General features: G+C 31.1%; 2 protein-coding genes across 2 annotated transcripts; one reads left to right on the forward strand and one right to left on the reverse strand.

Moving 5' to 3' along the window:
* Positions 1-1,070: 1,070 nt before the first annotated feature.
* On the forward strand, positions 1,071-2,364 carry LOC145001983 (uncharacterized). Its single transcript, XM_078961304.1, has 3 exons — positions 1,071-1,148; positions 1,860-2,006; positions 2,095-2,364. Exons 1-3 carry the CDS (start codon positions 1,071-1,073, stop codon positions 2,362-2,364), a joined length of 495 nt encoding a protein of 164 aa, XP_078817430.1.
* A 3,636-nt stretch (positions 2,365-6,000) lies between these two features.
* LOC145037026 (trihelix transcription factor DF1-like) lies at positions 6,001-8,770 on the reverse strand. The gene is made up of 3 exons (XM_078985609.1): positions 8,410-8,770; positions 7,273-8,003; positions 6,001-7,165 (listed from the first exon to the last, which is right to left on the reverse strand). Exons 1-3 carry the CDS (start codon positions 8,697-8,699, stop codon positions 6,324-6,326), a joined length of 1,863 nt encoding a protein of 620 aa, XP_078841735.1. The 5' UTR covers positions 8,700-8,770; the 3' UTR covers positions 6,001-6,323.
* Positions 8,771-19,769: the final 10,999 nt, after the last annotated feature.

Here is a 19,769-nt window from a genome sequence, read left to right on the forward strand (position 1 = left end):
ATAAAATATTATATTTATATAAATAAGGATATAAAAGTCAACTATATGGGATTATATTTAGAATCACTGTAGTAACAAATCATAAAAAGTCTTAAGTAAAGATGCTTTAGTGGAGAACATGGAAGATGAGGTGTCCGTCCGTCGACATATTATTATTTACTAATTATAGTTTTACTAGTTGTGAGAAACCTATATTATACGGGTTGATTAAAACAAAATGTTAAATACAAACGATTAAATAGAAAATTTATTTGAATTTGAATATGAAATAAGTAAAAATTATAAAAAAAAAAACATGCAAAAAATAAATAAATTAAAATTATGTGTTTAGTGTGTGCTAAACGGGTTAATTATTAAAAAAAAAGTTAAACATAAAGGTTTAAACTGTAAATTTATTTGAAATTGAATTTGAAATTTAAAATTTAAAATTAATAGTCGTTATGGTAGGTTTGATTTATGGAAACTAAATTATTTTAATGATATATTGAAAATGCAAATTAAAGTTGACAAGTGGAAAATAAATATATATCTCAAATTATAATAAAATGGCATATGGTTAATTTTATGAGAGAAGGACATGTGGCAAAGCCATTTTCATTTATTAAAGTAGATTTACATTATTGAAGAAGGAAACACAAAATTAAAAACCATGCCATCTATCCTAATTCTAATAAATAAGTAGAACTCGGCCACGTGACATTCTCCCAGCCCCCCAAAATAGAGTTTTCCCGCTCATTTTTTCTTCTATATTTACGTAAATGCCATTGAATCCGAAAATTGAATAAAAGTTCAAACTGATGCAATATATCAGGAAATTTTAGCTGTCAACTGCATTCAAAATATTCATGCATTAATTTTAAATGAATAAAGATTATGGAAATAATTTGAAAAAATATGTTAATGAATAATCAGATTCGAAAATCACAATTAAATTTGAAAGTTTGTTTATTTTGATTGCAAATTCAATATATTGCAATCATTAAATCCCTAAAAATCTGCAGTATTTTTCAGCAAACGTAAATATCATTTATACGGTTATTTTGTTTTTACCATTCTGCTCCATAACAATTATGCTCCATAGAAACCACAGCAAACGTATTCTTCTTCATTCTTTGTTATTCTGCAACGCTTCAAGAATTAAATATCAGGTTAGTGTATTCAAAAATCAGAATTACCAATATTTCTATTTCCTCCATGTTCTTATTTACCTGTATCTATCACGTTCTCATTGTATGATTTCTATTCTTCTTCTTTTTTGTAATTCTTCTTAATCGTCTACTTCTTCTACCTTTTCAGTTTAAAAGACGAAAAACTAATGAACATTACAAGTTCATTTTCTTTAAAAAAAATTAAAAATAGTCTTTTTCAGATGTGCACAGTAACTTTTTTTATGGTATGAAATTTTAAAATTTGTTTGTTTTTATCTAAATACAATCTCAAAAAAATTTAGAATTTTAAAATTTATGAGTACATTAAGTCAGTTGTTATTGTCATGTGTTGATTTTTAATTTTTCTGTTTTACTCATTGTTATGTTATCTGTTAGTGTTAGTATGTTGCAGGGGCATTTTCGGTATAATTGTCGTTTTCATGTTTATTATATATTTGTGTTCCATCTTATTATATAAACTTTTATTCAATCTAAAACATTATTTCATATGAATTATTTGTTTTTGTTTGTATTCCATTTTATTATAAAATGAATTATTCAATTTAAAAATTTATGAGTACATTAAGTCAGTTGTTATTGTCATGTGTTGATTTATAATTTTTCTGTTTTACTTATTGGTTAGGATGTTCTGTACATTTTAAAAGGTTGCTAATTTTTCTTACAATTCTATAATGATTAAATTTATTGCAGAAAATGGAAATAGGAAATAAGGTTTACCTAAATAACATTGACCAGATAGATGAAAAATCGCATATCAAGGTTCGGGTGCTTAAAATTTGGAACTTTGTCAGAAATAATAAAGTTTGTTCCATTGAAATGATCATCATGGATGAGGAGGTTTGTTGTATTTGATATATTTTTTATTCATCATTCAATATTAGACATGTTTCATGAACATAATAATTTTTAATTTTTTTTTAAACAGGGTACACAATACCAAGCTCGTGTCTTCAATCAGAATTTCTCCAGATTTCGTCATCTTTTAAAGGAAGATGAAAGTTATATAGTTATAAAACCCAATATGGCTGCTGTTACTAATGGTTTTAGTTATACAGGTCATAAACAGACCTTAACTTTGGATTGGAAAAGCATCCTAAAAAAATGTGATGATTTCTCGGGTCCGGTCAATGGATTTATGTTTGTTGACTTTAATTCTATCATAGAACAAACATGCCCAAAAGACACATTCTATTAATTTTGTCAATCTTAAAACAACATTAACAATGACATAATTATTTTTTGTTTTAGGTATATAATTCCAATTAACGTACAAGATTGTACTGGAACTATTGGATTGACTCTTTTTGATAGGGAAGCAAGGAGGTTGTTAAATATAAGTGCCTACGAGTTGAAAAAGATATATGATGCGGTATATTATTCATACCTTTAAAATCAGAAAACATTTACTTAATTTTTTTAATTTATTAAAATATATCTTACAGGCCGGAGACAGTGATGCCCTATTTCCAATGCAACTTAACGTGTTGAAAAACCGCAAGTTTGGTTTTGTTGTAGATATTACAGAATACAATGTCAACAACTATAATAACATCTACACAGTTCTCAGAGTTACAGAAGATATGTCCATTGTTTGTGAATTGGAAAGTAAAATAGAACTTATGGTATGTAATTTTTTATTGTTGAAAATTTACAATTCTTTAATGTTAAAGTACATAATGATTAACATATTTCCATTTTATTTTTTAAAGTATTCAATCTGTCTCCTTAAATCAAGTTGCTTTGGAATCCGATGATGTTGTACAGCCTGTTCAAAAGGTTTTTCATTTTATTTTATAAACTTTTAATTATATTAGTTATTTTTTTTAGGAATCAAACATTTTTTTTTTTTTAAATTTGGATGTGATCTCACAAACAGACGAAAGTTTTACACCCTCAACAGTTGATAAGTCAACCGCAACAAGTCCTTGCAAAATATCAGGTGATTTGAAACGCAACCTCCAAGAAATTTATGATGTTGATTCTGGATATGATTTAAGTTCAACTAAGGCTAAAAGAAAGTCAACCGCAGAGGAAACTCCACTCTTGATTCCAAAAATTGAAAAGTGAGTTTCTATCGGTTATAAGACACATTTAATATATTTTGATCATTTGTTTTGGTTATAAAGATATTTTAATTGCTTGGTATGATTTTTATTTTGGGGTATTTAGGATGTCAAATATTATTGGTTTTGAATATTTTTGGATACTTTTATTGTTTTAAATTGGACAAGTTAGTTGATTTTGGTTATAACTCAAATAAAATATATTGCCCCTAACTTGATAAGTATTTCATATATCGCAATTAACAATTAAGACAAATCAATCAATCAATCAATTTGTATAATAAAAATGCGAAATTCTTAGCTTTCTTCCTCAATTCGCATTCTACTGTAAAATTCGCATTCTTCATTCACCCTCTTTCTTCGCATGTTCCAGTCATTTTTTTTTAAGTTCATTCGCATTTGAGTTGTTTGTCTCACCAAATGCGAAATTAATATTAACCATAATCACCTTCGCATCTTTAACCCCAATCCATACAACCTCATATGCGAAACCCAATTTTGATTTGTATTACCAAATGCGAACATTTTTGCTTTTACACGTGAACTGCATTTGACTCCAATATTGAACAAATCACATTTCACAGTCCTTCTTGACTTCGCATTTTTCTTCACGAATAGTCCCTCAATCAATAACCCAATTAACTCAATTGCGAATCCAAAATCAAAACTTATCTGTTTTCATATGCGAACCCAACTGATTGGCTTTTCAAAATCAAATTCGCAACTCCAAATCGTTCGATTATTCGCCCCAATTCCAAAATCAAATAACTGATCCTTCGTATGATTCATTTTAATAACCAAGGCTTCGTTCCAGAAAACATCGAATTTAACAGTTATTCGTTCCCACAATCTTTAACCTCCGTTTAAAATCGATCCCTGTATACAAACCCAATAACCAATCGAACACATACCATTCGAAAACAATAATCATTACACCCTTCAACAGATTTGACATCGCATTTCAAAACAATCGATCTTACTTCATCTGCTTGATATATCGCAATTAACAATTAAGACAAATCAATCAATCAATCAATTTGTATAATAAAAATATTGCTATATATGTAAAGACCATATTACCCCTAACTTGATAAGTATTTGATATATCGCAGTTAACAATTAAGACAGATAAATAAATCAATCAATTTGTATAATAAAAATTCGAAATTCTTAGCTTTCTTCCCTAATTCGCATTCTACTGTAAAATTCACATTCTTCATTCACCCTCTTTCTTCGCATGTTCCAGTCATTTTTTTTTTAGTTCATTCGCATTTGAGTTGTTTGTCTCACCAAATACGAAATGAATATTAACCATAATCACCTTCGCATCTTTAACCCCAATCCATACAAACTCATATGCGAAACCCAATTTTGATTTGTATTACCAAATGCGAACATTTTTGCTTTTACACGTGAACTGCATTTGACTCCAATATTGAACAAATCACATTTCACAGTCCTTCTTGACTTCGCATTTTTCTTCACGAATCTGTTCAAAAGGTTTTTCATTTTATTTTATAAACTTTTAATTATATTTGCTTGTAAAATTTATGTTTGTTGACAAATCAATAACCCAATTAACCCAATATTGAACAAATCACATTTCACAGTCCTTCTTGACTTCGCATTTTTCTTCACGAATCGTCCCTCAATCAATAACCCAATTAACCCAATTGCGAATCCAAAATCAAAACTTATATGTTTTCACAAGAAGACAATTTCATTTGGCTGTATGTTTTGCAATGACTATTAACAAAAGTCAAGGACAATCGTTGTCAAAGGTTGGTCTGTTTCTGAAAGATCCAGTTTTTTCACATGGACAATTGTATGTTGCCTTATCTAGAGTTCAGAGTAGAGAGGGATTAAAATTATTAATTTTAGATAAAGATGACAAACTCAGAAATAAAACTTCCAATGTTGTTTATAAGGAAGTTTTTCGAAATTTGTAGCCAACTTTTTTGTAACGTCGTTTTATTCAATTTTAGGAAATCACACTTAATCCATCATATTACTGTATTTTTTTATAATTACGTATTGTTGTATTTTATGTTAATTTCATTACACACATTGGTATTGTATCATCTGCATATGTCCAATTAGAATGATGAATAAAAAAAAATAGTTTTCAAAAATCTTCATTCCTAATTAAATACTTCCCATTTAGTTAGTAATTAAATAATTACCAATAAAAAAAATTATTTAAATATTCAATATTACAATTTATAAGTTATCAGAATTATTGATATAATATTTTATTAAATAATTAATTTTTAAATTCAATTCAAAAACAGCACCCATAGATTCCACAGGTTTTAACCTAGTTATTTTATAAAACAAAACGTATCATAAGAATAATATCTATAGTTTTCTCTTAGAATGGTGGGAGCGAAAACGGTTTGGACTTCTTAACCAGTTGAGATGGCACTTCAGCATCGAAACGAAAACCATCTTTATTTTTTAGGTATTGAAAAAAAAGCGTTTGGTATGTATTCTACAATCTAATTAAGTTGGATGCAAAGAGAGAAAGTAGAAAGACGATTTGGAGCGTGATGACTTTAGAAGGATCACCATTCCTTAACGTTTTGTTACAAATCCACCCCTCCCCGGAGGATTGAGGGGTTCTTTAGGCTTCTATTCCCATCACCTTTAACCATAAGCCCAATCATAAATTATCAATTGTGAAACAAACATAAAAAAAAAAATAACAATTTGACGAAAAGGGCTAATATTTCAACAATTATGGATATTTTGATGTTACATAATCTTAATAACTGTAAACAAATATAATATAATTTAGATTCAAATAAAGAATAACATAGTTGATAAATACTTTTATTCGTATTATACAATTAAAAAATGTAAAAATACAGAAAACACCTTTATGTATTTTAGCTATAAAAAAATACGGTTGCCCTCTTCCCAAGACATCACCGGACCCCATGTGTGCTTCATTCAAATTTTCACCAGCCAAATTACAACCCGACCTGTTTATCCATGACCCGCATATCCATCACCCCATTAATTTCTTTCATTGCTCTACCTTCCAATTTAAAAGATGACAACTTTCTCTCTCTCCTCGTTTTTTCTCTCTCTAGACAGTAGCCACTGAAGATATCTTGCTGGCAACAATCTCGTACCCACCACCTTCTTCTTCCTTGTCTTCATCCTCATCATCATCATCGTCGTAATCATCAGTATTCTCACTACCTTGATCCTCCATGTCCGCCGTGGACTGTGGTTGCTGTTGTGTTTCTTGAAGCGCCGCCGGAACCCGCCATTGTTGTTGTGGCCAAGCTACAACCGGAGCGGTTTGGGTTTCGGGTTTTCCAGTGAAACCCGGATAATCATCCCTTTTCTCCACGTAAACACCATTAGTAGACTGTTGTTGCTGCGGCGGTGGTGTTTTTTCTTGCACCATCGTCGCAGGCGGCCATTGCTGCTCTGGTCGTGCTACGATCGCAGTCGCTTTCTCCCTGTAAATTGCATCGAGCTGATGGAAATACGGGCATGTTTTCGAATCCTCCGGCCTCTTTTTGTTACCATCCTTCATTTTCTTGTAGTATTTGTTGATGTTCTCCCATTTCTCTTTGCACCGTTTGGCATTCCGGTTGTACCCGAGCTTCCTCATCGCCGCCGATATCTCCTCCCACAACGGACCCTTTGCCGTGTTTTCTTGGTAATTCATGTCGAGTTGCGTTCGAAGTGTTATCAACGCGTTTATCTCCGCTTTCGGCCACCGTGATGGACTTGGCAATAGCATATTATCTCCTCCACTCACATCACCATCAAGATTCTTCACCATGGCTGACGGCGGCACCGCCACCTGCAGATTTTCATGACGTGGAGGTGGAGGCGGTGGTGGTGTTTGGTGGATCTGTTGTTGCTGTATGACCGGGAGGGTTGAGGCTAATGGCATCGGCGGAGCTAAAAAATCTACAAAACAACCGTGAAATTTATAAAACCAACTTAATTAATCCATGATTTTATGCTAAAATAACTTTTGAACAGTTATGATAACTATAGAGTATGTACGACAATACCTGCTAGCCTTTTTCTGGTTTCGTCCACCGTGTCAGGGTTTTTCCCGGTCATCTTCTGCAAAAATGTTATGACGGCGGCGTCTTTTGCAGCGGCGATGGATCTCTCCTTGACTAACCGATCGTGTTCTTGGTTCATCTTCGCAATTTCTTGAGCTCGCCATGCCTCCTCCCTCGCCACTCGATCTCTCTCCCGTCTCTCGATCGTGTCAAGAAACCTCTTTTGGAGTTCCTCTTGTTTCTCTATTACTTCCTTCATTAATTTCCCGAAGAAATCCTGCCATTTTCTCTTTTTTTGGGGTGGTTCATCGTCGGAAAAAGTATCCGACGAAGTGGCTGAATTTGTCGATCCCGACATGTTCGGTTGCGAGAACGGGAAAGTCCTTTTGTGATTCATCACCGGCTGTGGTGGCATCACTGCCGCTGGGGCTGCAACTGAAATCGGACTCACATTGTTCTGATCGGAGCCGGTGACAGTAATAAAAGGGGATGGAACAGTAACATTGCTCGACATATTTACCATGACTGCGGGTGGTTTCACGGCGGGAAAAGGTTGCGGAGGAAATGCACTTCTTGGGTTCTGTTCCAGAGCTTGTAATTGATCGGAAAAACGATAGATTTTGTCGGGTTTCGAAGTCCGGCCTTCTTTGGTTCGCCGGTGATACTTGTACACGTTCTCAAATTTCTCTCTGCATTTCTTGGCGCTCCGATGGAATCCGAGCTCTGATAGTTTTCTGACATCATACATTTTTTGCAAATTTATTAACAAAATGAACGTGAAAATTAACGCTAAATTAAGTAAAACAAGAACAAAAATATTCGAAAAATAAATAGAAAAATTATATTTCGTCGGTGAGTGTTTGGATCCATACTTAGTTTGAAGACGTAACATGACAAATTGAAGCAGATTTCGACAAATTTTGATTTGGGATTAACGTTTTCACATGAGATGAATAATTCTCATCAAAATTCTTGCAGGAATTCTGAAATTTTTTGGATTCCTATCGACTCTTTCATAAAAGGTTGACCTTTTTTTGGTCAATTCATTGAAAATTGATTCATAGATCTCGCCGGAAAATTAGCTGAAATTTGAAATAGGAAAACTCGGGATTTTTGTTATTGAATTTAAGTTTAAATCACCTGGAAACATCATCCCATAATGGGCCTTTGAGATTTGAATCACGAAAAGCTGCGTCCATTTGTGACCGGATATTAATCAGAGCCAATGTTTCTTGCTTCGGCCACCGGTTACCACCGGAATTCCGGTCGCCATCTTCAGTGAATCCACCGCCAATTGCCCCACCATCGTCACCCAGTTCATCTATACCACCGCCACCGCCATTTACCAGAGGTTTTGATGGTTGTTGCTGTGACTGAGCTAACACACCGTCGTCGCCGGAGTTTCCTATTGAAGCCGGAAGTCCTTCCATTGATCGATGTAGATTTTTCTGAAGAGGTTAAACAATTATAAACTACATCAATCAAACAAATAAATGTGAATTCTTGAGGGTTTTATGTAAGTTGAATTTAATACTTTATTTTTTAAATTGAATTTAATAATTTATTTTGGTGGGGATCTGCCTGTCGATCTCACACCCAAAAAATCGAAAAAAAACAAATTAAAAAATTGGCAACAGCAAATTTAAAAGCTTTTTTAATTTAATTTTTATTTTTATTTATCTTTGGGAATCTTGTGCTGTAAATAAGAAAAATATTTAAATGTTGGTTTTCATGTGGTTGTTTGAAAAGTTGTAGAGCCAGAAGGGTTGCATTGGTTACTCTCTTTCTCACTCAATGCCACAGGTAGATAAATTCCATTTTACTAATATTATATTTTTTTTTGAATTATGAAAAACTGTCATATTTATGTGTAAAAAATACAGATAGATTAGGCAAAAAAATTTATATATATATATATATATATATATATATATATATATATATATATATATATATATATATATATATATATATATATATATATATATATATATTGGTTACTCTCTTTCTCACTCAATGCCACAGGTAGATAAATCCCATTTTACTAATATTATATCTTTTTTTGAATTATGAAAAACTGTCATATTTATGTGTAAAAAATACAGATAGATTAGGCAAAAAAAATTATATATATATATATATATATATATATATATATATATATATATATATATATATATATATATATATATATATATATATATATATATATATATATATATAACAATCACATATAATGTAATTGATATGATTATAGAAAAACATTACACACTAAAATATGTTGTTATTTAGGCTATGTTAGGTAGGGGTGAGCAAAAACCGAACCGCAAACCGAAAAAACCGTATAAACTGAAACCGAAATGAAAACCGACGGTGTGGTTTTTAGTTTTACAAAAACCGAAAATGTTCGGTGTAGTGCAGTTTCTAGTCTTGCAAAAACTACAAAAAACTGAACCGCACTGAATATATATAAATATCTATCTTATGATGATTGTATATTTTTAATCATACATATAGTGATATTTATAAAAACAAATAACGTTTATTATATTTTTTAACATTTTAATATTAAGAGTACTAGTGATGATAATATTATTTTATAAATACATTAATTGATCTTATCATATGTATCTGTGAAACAAATATTATACTTAATTTGTATTATATTCAAGCATTAGAAGCATATTTGATGAGTGGTTATGTTATTTGATTTCAAACCAATATGTGGTAGTATCGGTTTATCTCAGAGATATTATTCGAGCTTTAATTTTGTCAGCCTTATAAGAGTATCCTTCATCGCATTTGAGATAAAACATTCACCATTCTCACATTGCATATGAGAGAGTCAAGTTTATGACTTTTAACCCACATCTTTGAGAAGTCGCACATTGTTGGGGATGAAAATTTTGGCGCACCTCATCTCTACATAAAATTTCTCAAAAAATGCTTAACACTTCTCATCTGAGTCAAAGTAACTCGTTGAGTAACCTGGGTTTTAGTAAAAAGGCAAAATAACAAATAAAAAACTGACAAAAAACCGCAAATAAAAAATCGAACCGCAAAAACCGAACGGTGCAGTTTCTAAACTTCAAAAAACCGAAGTTGCGGTTTTCAGTTCAGTTTTGGCCAAAAACCGCACCGAACCGCACCATGCTGAACCCTAATGTTTGGCGTACTAGCTGAAAAGCTAGCTGGTAAATAAAAAATTAGCTGATAAAAAATGACGTTTGATAAAACTAACTGAAAAATATTAAATGACATAAAAGTACATTTAAAAAAAATGTGTTTTTATAATTAAGTAAGGAGTATATTTGAAAATTTTCAAAAAAAAAAACTCCTAAAAAGTTTGCTCATAAACTAGCTTATAAGTTACTTTTTGTTTTGCCAAACATGACAACTTAAAAAAATTCGAAAAATAAACTAGCTTTTCAACTAGCTGTGGTGTGCCAAACACAACCTTAGTTAGAACAAAAAACAATTTATTCTTTTTCTATTTTAAAAATATTTATGATTCGGTTATTTACGAATCGACGATGTTGATACAACCACAATTAATAAAGAAAGCCTTGAATGTATGTAATATGTCGCTTTATATTATGGTTATTATTATTGATATTATTTGTTATTTTAATTTTTATTTAGAATGTAATTATCACTATATTATAAACATTGTAGGGTTTGTGTGATAATGATGACAATGGGGCCGTGAAGCACCAATTATCCATTTCTCATTTCTCATCTACATCTAACATCTCTATCCTTGAATAACTTTTTTATCTAACATCTCTATCCTTGAATAACTTTTTTATTTTACATTCATCATTCATGTCTCTTTTATCCGCTAGTGAATAAAAACGTCTTCATAGTGAATAAAAACGTCTTCCTGCCCACAACATGGAATCGTAGATTCTTCCCTATTGAAAATTATAACATTTATGCTCTAAATTTTATAATGAAGAACATAAGTTTATTTGTCTTATAACCATCGTTTAAATATTACTCTTTAGATTAAATACTTGAGTAAATTACATTATACTCGAGCTCGGATTTTTGCTATTATTGAGATATTTGATTTTGAGACTGTCTTCGGGTTGAAAGTAGTTATTGTGTATGCATCGCATGCTTCGTTTTGTTAAATGTTTCTTATATGATTTTGTGTTTTGTTGGTTCTTGTGAGCCTTGATTTAAAAAATCTTATTTATACTTTGAAAACTATTTTGGAGTATGACTTTGGAATTGATTGAACTCAACAATTCATTTTCCTTGAAAGGTCAACCCCAAACATACTCACTGATCTTTACAATACTAACACTTACATGTTGATATATATTTGGATTAGATGAACTTTTGATGGATGCTTGGTAGCAATGACATTTTGAAGATTTTGAATAACATGTACTTTACTTGAGTTTTGTTTTGTATTAATTGTATCCACAACATTTTATATTTTGAAATTGAACTTTTACTATTAAAATGGTTACTTAAAATGATCAAAGTTAGGGGTGAAAGTTGGAAGAATGGTTATAATGCTAAGATTTTTGAACAAAATCAAAAGTTTGTTACCAGGACAAGTGCATTCAAACTGCTTGGGTGGCACTTCTTATCGCTAACTAACAAATGCATTACATTTTTTTTTTGTGTAACACATGTGACGTTGATACCATTCAATAAGTCAAAGAAGAACATGTGGTTTTTATTGAAAGGGAAACTATTGAAGAAGAAGATGGTTGGTGAAGATATCCAAATTTTTTGAAACGAATATTGTAGCAAGTCTAATTAAGCAAATTTGTGTGATTAGTTATTACTTTCTAACACTAATTTATACTTAGAGTTAAATTTCCACATACGAAGAGGAAGAAGTCTAAAAGGATATTAAAACTAAAGCTTAGTACACAAAATATATGGTAAGGGTGGAAGAGGGTCAACAAATGAGCGGACATTGAATTTAGATTACTCTAGCATTTTTTATATGATGAGAACCTATTTTATGTATATACGTATATCACTTAAAAATATTTTTTGTTTAGCATACTGAGCACATATTTTAGGCATTTTTAGCAAAAGAATGGATCAAAATTGTTTTTTTTTTTTTATTTTTTATTTTATGTGTATGAAATTAAAGTAATATTGCCCAATTTATATTTAATTTTTAGTTTGTTTTACTGATTTAAATAATTTTTACGATAATCTTTTTTACAACACTGAAACAAAAGTTGATCTTTAATGAAAAAGCACAGCACCCACCGGGACAAATTGTAGCTTGAAAGGTATAACACTATCAACTTCTGAAATTGGTAAAGCACTAAGAATTTCAAATATCTTACTATTTACTCGGACTTGTTTATCAGATTTTGGAAAGTCTTTATGTTTCAAATATCTTTTTTGATAAAATAACATGAAAAACCATCTAAGGACAAATTAGTTTAAATGTAAAACAATGTTTTTTTTTTTGGTATACTAAACTACTATATGCCTAAATGAACGAATATAAACTCATCAACGTTTATACTTCCGTGTGGTAGAGAAAAAACTAAATTCAAAATATTGTTTAGGAACGTGGTGAGCTCAGAATATTCTTTATATAAAAGGACCACATAAGTAAACGAGTATCCGTCAGAATTCGGATCCAAAATAACTAGTGTCGGATTATTGAACTAAGTGGTGAAATCGATATCTAACTGAAAGGTTTGTCATGTAGTTAAATTTTATTAATTATATCTGATTTTTTTTAGAAAACCCTTTTATCTTTTAAGAAAATATTACTTTTAAAAATCAAACGTGACCGTTACCATAGATTTTTTGTGGAGATGGTTAAAAGAGACTTACCAAAAAAGGAAAGGATAGAAAGGAGAGTACAAAAACAAAAGCGGACGAAACAACGAGTTGGTTGTTTGTGTCCAGCTAAATATGGTAAAAGGATGCCGGCCCATGTACTACTCTTCTGCTTTTCGGGCATTACTCATGTGGGCGCACTGTGTCAAATTACTATTCTACCCACACCATGTCACCATTTTATAAGAAACACAATGATTTCGTTCTTATTTTAATAAAGTTACCAATTTTTACTGTAAATGGAAATTTTAATCTATTTACATTAAAATAGATTGATCATAGTTGTTTTTATTAGGCAAAAATTTTAAATAAGTAGAACTAAAAAAGGTTATTTAAAAAAGTGAGTTAAACATGTTAAGCGTTAACATCCATCCATGACACAATCAAGTTTTCACAAAATTCTAAAGTGGTTTATTAAAAAAAGTTAAAAATAAAAAATTTGGCCGTTCTTCGAATTGCAGAAAAACAAAAAGGACGTTGACAACTCAAAACAGCCCGATCCATTTTTACCTTCTTGATTTTATTTATTTGTTTTTATGAGGTGTTCGGATTGAGTTTTGAACACAAAAGTTCTTTTTTTTAGTTATAAAATATTTATTAGAATTTTTTTTTTGAAATGCTTCATTTTATGTGTAATATCATAAAAGGTACATACTTATATATTTTATATATTTTGACATATTTGTTTATATATATATATATATATATATATATATATATATATATATATATATATATATATATATATATATATATATATATATATATATATCAGTTTATATTTTCTCTTTAATAAATAAATATTTTTTTTTCATTTGTTACATTTTTATTTAATTTTTCAAATGTTATTTTTTAGTTATTTTGAATTAATTTTTTTTCCACATGTCATTTTATGAGTTTTTTATTTTATTAAATTCTACATAATATTTTAATGTAATAATTGCAATAAATATAGTAATAAATAAATATTAATTTCACTAACAAATTTACCTTTTAATTTTAAAATTATCAAAATTAAAGCTCATTAATTTCTTTTTGTTATTTAAATTATTTGTTTAAATTTAAAAGATAAAAAACATTTCCATTATAAAAATCATTATTTTCTTATTTTATATAAATTCAAAGTTCTTAAATAGATTGAAATTTATATTTAACTTTTTTTGTTCTAAATTAACCCATGAAATATCTGAGTCTCACAGCTAGTTTCTTTTTGTTATTTAAATTATTTGTTTGAAATTTATTTTTCTTATTTTATATAAATTCAAAGTTCTTAAATGTTTTATACCATATTTATATACTATGAAATACATTATATTATAAATATATACAAAAACCAAATTATGATATGTGAGTCAAAGTATTGTAGCTAAAAGTGCATGATTTTATGCACAATGTATAAATGTTTAATAGGGAAATTCAAGTTTAATCCTTCAATTTTGTATAATTCATCATTTATAACTCTTAAGTTTGTATAATTTGTCACTTACAACCCCTCAATTTTGCGAAATGATATTTCAATCTCTTTACTTTTAAAATATCACTTTCACACCTTCTATCTTCAACTTTGTAAAATATCACTTACAACCCTTCATTTTCTAAACTTTTATGTTTATCTTTTGTCCCCATAAATATCACGATAGCTAATAGTACAAGTGGTAACCCCTCTACCTATTTACTTTTTGAAATATCACTTTCATTCCTTTCATTTTCTATACTTTATGTTTATCTCGTAGTATATAAATATGATTTTCCCTCATTTACTTTGTAAAATGCATTTTTCATTTCTCTATTTTTTTAAAATGTTACTTTCACCATATCTCAATAGAGAAAATCATTGTAACTAATACTATAATTGTTAATGCATCATGTACAAGTATGTCAATGCGTAAAATGCAACTTTAATCCCTAAACTTTGTATAATCCGTTACTTGCAACACCTTTATTTTGTAAAATAATATTTTTCATACATTTACTTTTTAATATATCACTTTCACCCCTCCACCTTTATCTTTGTAAAATATCACTTTTACCCCCTTCAACTTTCATCCCTCAAAGTTGTATAATCCATCACTTGCAACACTTTTATTTTGTAAAATGATATCGTCTATCCCTTTTACTTTTTAAAATATCACTTTCACCCTCTCCACTTTCAACTTTGTAAAATGTTACTTTCACTCATTCATTTTCTAACATGTCACTTGCAACCCTTTTATTTTGTAAAATGATATCGTCTATCCCTTTTACTTTTTAAAATATCACTTTCACGCTCTCCACCTTCAACTTTGTAAAATGTCACTTTCACTCATTCATTTTCTAAACTTTCATGTTTATCCCTCGTAGTATATGTATATAATACGAATTTCCCTCGTTTACTTTCCTAATATGAAACAAAAACATGTAAAAAATCATGACAAAGTGCAAACTCAATTACTAATATGATGCTAAATACATAATAAAACAAATAGAAAATTGCATATTTCTTCTTTGAGGTTTGTTGATTCCTTTTGTTTCATTTAATGTGGTTTAAAATTGCAATTTTTTCTTCAGCTGGTTTGATTGTGGATTTCGTCTTTTCCACTCAAAAATAACTAACTTACCCTCCTCATATTTGTTTATAGATAATGCTACAAAAATGGTCCATAAGGTATGCATTTTTTACAGGATTTAGTCCTAACCATTGAAGTTTTGGATTGATGGTCATTTTGAGCTACTTTGCCCGTGGTTTTGGTCCTTCGGAAAACTGAAAAAACTAAAATTCCTTTATGATACATTATTTATATATTTTTCTATTTAATTTAAATTTTTATTATTAAAAAGTATGGGGTATACCTCTCTCTCTCTCTCTCTCTCTATATATATATATATATATATATATATATATATATATATATATATATATATATATATATAAACACACTACCCATAATTGTTATCTTCTTTCCTCTACCACTATCCGTTTTCACCTCTTTTATCCGTGAACCAGATTAGAAGTCTAAACGACATCGAAACACTGGATGTGGTTTGGAAAGATGTCAACCTCTCCACTACTAACCACTTTGCCTCCGACACCAAAGGCTACCGTCGCCGCCACCAAGGAGTAGCATGTGGCTTAATCCTTATCAAGATATCGGGCATGTCTGACTACACCTTCCAACTCATTACCCTCAAATAAATACATCTATCTCTTTCTGTAATATCCTAAAAACCATGATAAAATTTTTCATTTTTATAAAAACATTTCCAGACGAATCCATAAATAACAACCATTGTTTTCAAATCATATTCAAGCAAATCAGAGTATCAAGCCAATCTCTCAAAACATAAAACCATAGGAGGATGTGTATGATCACACATTTGTCTTCCCCTGATCACCAGAAGTACCTGAAACATTGAAATCAACAACTGTAAGCAAAAGTTTAGTGAGTTTCCCTCAAAATACCTCACACAACAATACATAAACTATACATGCATATCGGGCCCATAGTATAAAACTAGATTGCCTCTGGGTCCACAGTCTATCAACTGGATATCCCCAGGTTTATTATCCTACAACACAAAGTCGTACTGCCTCACCCAACCGCTTTATATCGATAAATGCAACAAATAACCAAACCAACAAGTACAGGTAATCATACAAATATGCCAATCTAACAAACCACTATAACATAGCAATATCCTATATACAAAGATACATCTAGTAGGTTGGGATTGGTGCCTTCATCCTACGAGTACAGTGAGAGAGCTCACCTCATAGTCTAGAAGATAACCAAACTGATCATATATCCAACAACCGACACTACGGGTCACCTATATAACAAACAAGGTTTAAGTCTCAATCTACAACCCAAAATCCTCAAGTTGACCCAAAGTCAAACTTGGTCAAAGTGAGCGGTCAACGGTAAAAAAAGTCAATGGTTATATCCAGCTGGCCTACGCTCGGCGTAGCATGTAATGCCCGTAGATCCGTGCTAGTTAACTTAGAGACGATAAGCATCAATAATGACTTTTGATGGAAGATTATTTAGAAGGAGTAATCTTAACTAAGTTGTAGTATATGTTACAAGGATTCCGTACATATAAAGAATGCCAAAATCCGAGTTATAACGAAGAAGTTTTGACCTGTCGAAGTTTCGCGACAGAACCAGCACGACACAACGTGACGTAAATAGTGAATTTACGATAGAGCGATATTTAGCCTTAGTGATCTAAATGAAAGTCATAGAGTTCGTTAAACAGAGAGCGTACATGAAAAGAACGTCGAAATCTGACTTCGTATGAGGAAGTTATGAGTTTTCTAAGTTTCGACTTAGCGGTATACAACCCAAATCTCGAAATTGAGATCAAGTGATATTTGACCGAAGCAATCTAAACGATAATCGAAGATCTCATCGTTAGTAGTCCAACGGTAAAGAGACAGATGAAAACGGACATCGAATGAAGAAGATATGATTTTATAATAGAGTTTTCCTGTCCTGACCTACTAAAAATAATATAATAAAAATGAATTCAAAATTAGCCGACGGAATCTAAATGAAAGTTGTAGATCACAGTCTCACCTACGTGTGGATATAAAGAACGTCAAAATGGAGCTTGTATGCGAAAGTTATGAAATTTTGAAGTTCGAGGCACGCATACCAAAACTTATCCGAAGCGTACGCCCAACGTAAGGATTAGTACGCCCAGTGTACCTGGATTTATGCCCAGCATAATCGAGGTTTCAGCACCCTATAAATAGATGTCAAGGGCTGCCGATTTCTTTTGTTCAAACTCTTCTATCTATCTATCTCTCTCTTTCCCTCTCTCTCATTTTTGCATCGTTTTGCGTGCAAGAAATATCCCAAAGCCTCGATATCATTCCCGAGCCCTGAAGCAAGTTATGAACCCCCGAGGATCCCGAGAAAAGAGATTCCCGAGTCGAAGCTCTGCCCACTAGAAGCCCGTTTTTTGTGAAGATCTTCCAGATCTACCGAAGAATACTACTTTTACAAGCCGTAGTGCTGTCCGATCATCTTTTGATCAAGTGAGTGTATAGTCACTTTCAAATTACACATAGATATGAAGTATATAAAAAAATATGTGCCATGTATATATATATATATATATATATATATATATATATTGCTGTTTATATGGGTGAGTGTGTAGTTACTTTCTTCCACCACATAGATATGAAGTATTTGCAATGAAATACGTGCTATGTGTTTATAAGTTGTTTGTTTACTTGAGATGGATGTTGAACGAATGTTTTATACAGGTTTTTAAATAATTTAAACTATATATATGTATTTATATCTACAAATATGTTGGGTAGAACATGGATAGATGAAATAGTTGGTGTGTGCTGAAAGATGAGTTTGAGGATGAGATGAAAGATGATATAGATCATGAGATGAGGGTGACAGGTGAAAATGAGTGAAACCTTTACCCAAACAATGGCCCCCGTCATTCAACAGAGTAGGGATGACAACCACAGACTATTCTAGACAGTGCAGTGGAACACTAGCAAGCTCGCTACTTGTAGGTGTTGTGGACTTGATGTTCACCGGTGTACTCTAAAAACCCTGGAAGCTATAGATTTAGTTCCTCATAATAAAATGATGGTAGCTATGGATTTAGTACAGTGTAGATGAACCTTGGTAACTATGGATTTAGTACTGTGTAAATGAACAATGGTAGCAATAGATTTAGTACTATGTAGATGAACGTTGGTAGCTATGGATGTAGTACCGTGTAGATGAACCTCAGGCAGCGATGGACTTTGTGCCAATTCCTTAGGTCAATCCTTAGGAACGAATGAAGGAAGGATGGTCGATTATTAGGTTAAAACCTTAAGAAATAAAGAAGATAATGGTTGAATATAATAATTATATTATTGTGGGTTGAAAACCCTATATGCTCACCAGGCTCCCAAGCCTGACCCATTCAGTTTTCTTTGTATCGCATGTATCAATACGAAGACATATTTAACTGAGAGATTAAAGGAGATGTAAATCATTAGTGTTAATAAATGTAAGTTATGTTTATGCTTTTGGTCTGTATCAGAACATGACATGCCGAGATTTTGTTATTTAATGAAAAAAAATACATTTCTTTAAAGAAATGCTTTGATAAATTCTTATCACATTTTGTTTTGGGAACAAATTCCACAACAATTTTCTTTAAATGATTACTTTGATTTTAAAACAAAGCATAAACAAATCGGTCTTTTCTGGCCGTGAAATTGGGGATGTCGCATAGCAACTCTACGCCTAGCGTAGAGCTTAAGGTGGCAAAAACGGGTGAAATCAGGGCTACGCCAGCGTAAGGCAGATTACGCCTAACGTAGCCACCCGATGCCCAAACTTAATTATTATGTCCTTAAAACAGACCAACAACTCTTCCTATCTTCAGATTTATACTATATGAATGTCTTAATGGATAAAGTCTTTGAAGACTTTATCCATTTGCGTGGCCACAAGGACAAAAAGTCCTAAACCTAGGTCCATAAAGTTTTCCATTGCTCAAGAACACATGTATGGATGGAGGAGAGTGACCAAGTTCTCATTTTTATGACTTAACCACCCAAAAACGTCTGAAAATGGTACTCCAATGGTCTGGAATAGCTCACACTCACAATGTTTTAAAAACCGGTTTTTTAGTTGAACCGAGATAGTGATCGGTTCCCGGTT

Source organism: Lactuca saligna, chromosome 1 (assembly GCF_052625555.1).
Source record: "Lactuca saligna cultivar CGN05327 chromosome 1, ASM5262555v1, whole genome shotgun sequence".
NCBI classification, from domain to species: domain Eukaryota; kingdom Viridiplantae; phylum Streptophyta; class Magnoliopsida; order Asterales; family Asteraceae; genus Lactuca; species Lactuca saligna.

What these genes read in the sequence shown, in the direction of transcription:
- LOC145001983 (XM_078961304.1), top strand. Translation starts at nt 1,071, where the DNA reads ATGCTCCATAGAAACCACAGCAAACGTATTCTTCTTCATTCTTTGTTA. An exon ending in CTTCAAGAATTAAATATCAG is followed by an intron (nt 1,149 to 1,859) that starts GTTAGTGTATTC and finishes AATTTATTGCAG; the next exon opens with AAAATGGAAATAGGAAATAA. An exon ending in TGATCATCATGGATGAGGAG is followed by an intron (nt 2,007 to 2,094) that starts GTTTGTTGTATT and finishes TTTTTTAAACAG; the next exon opens with GGTACACAATACCAAGCTCG.
- LOC145037026 (XM_078985609.1), bottom strand. Translation starts at nt 8,699, where the DNA reads ATGGAAGGACTTCCGGCTTCAATAGGAAACTCCGGCGACGACGGTGTG. An exon ending in TTATGGGATGATGTTTCCAG is followed by an intron (nt 8,004 to 8,409) that starts GTGATTTAAACT and finishes GTATGATGTCAG; the next exon opens with AAAACTATCAGAGCTCGGAT. An exon ending in AACCAGAAAAAGGCTAGCAG is followed by an intron (nt 7,166 to 7,272) that starts GTATTGTCGTAC and finishes GTTGTTTTGTAG; the next exon opens with ATTTTTTAGCTCCGCCGATG.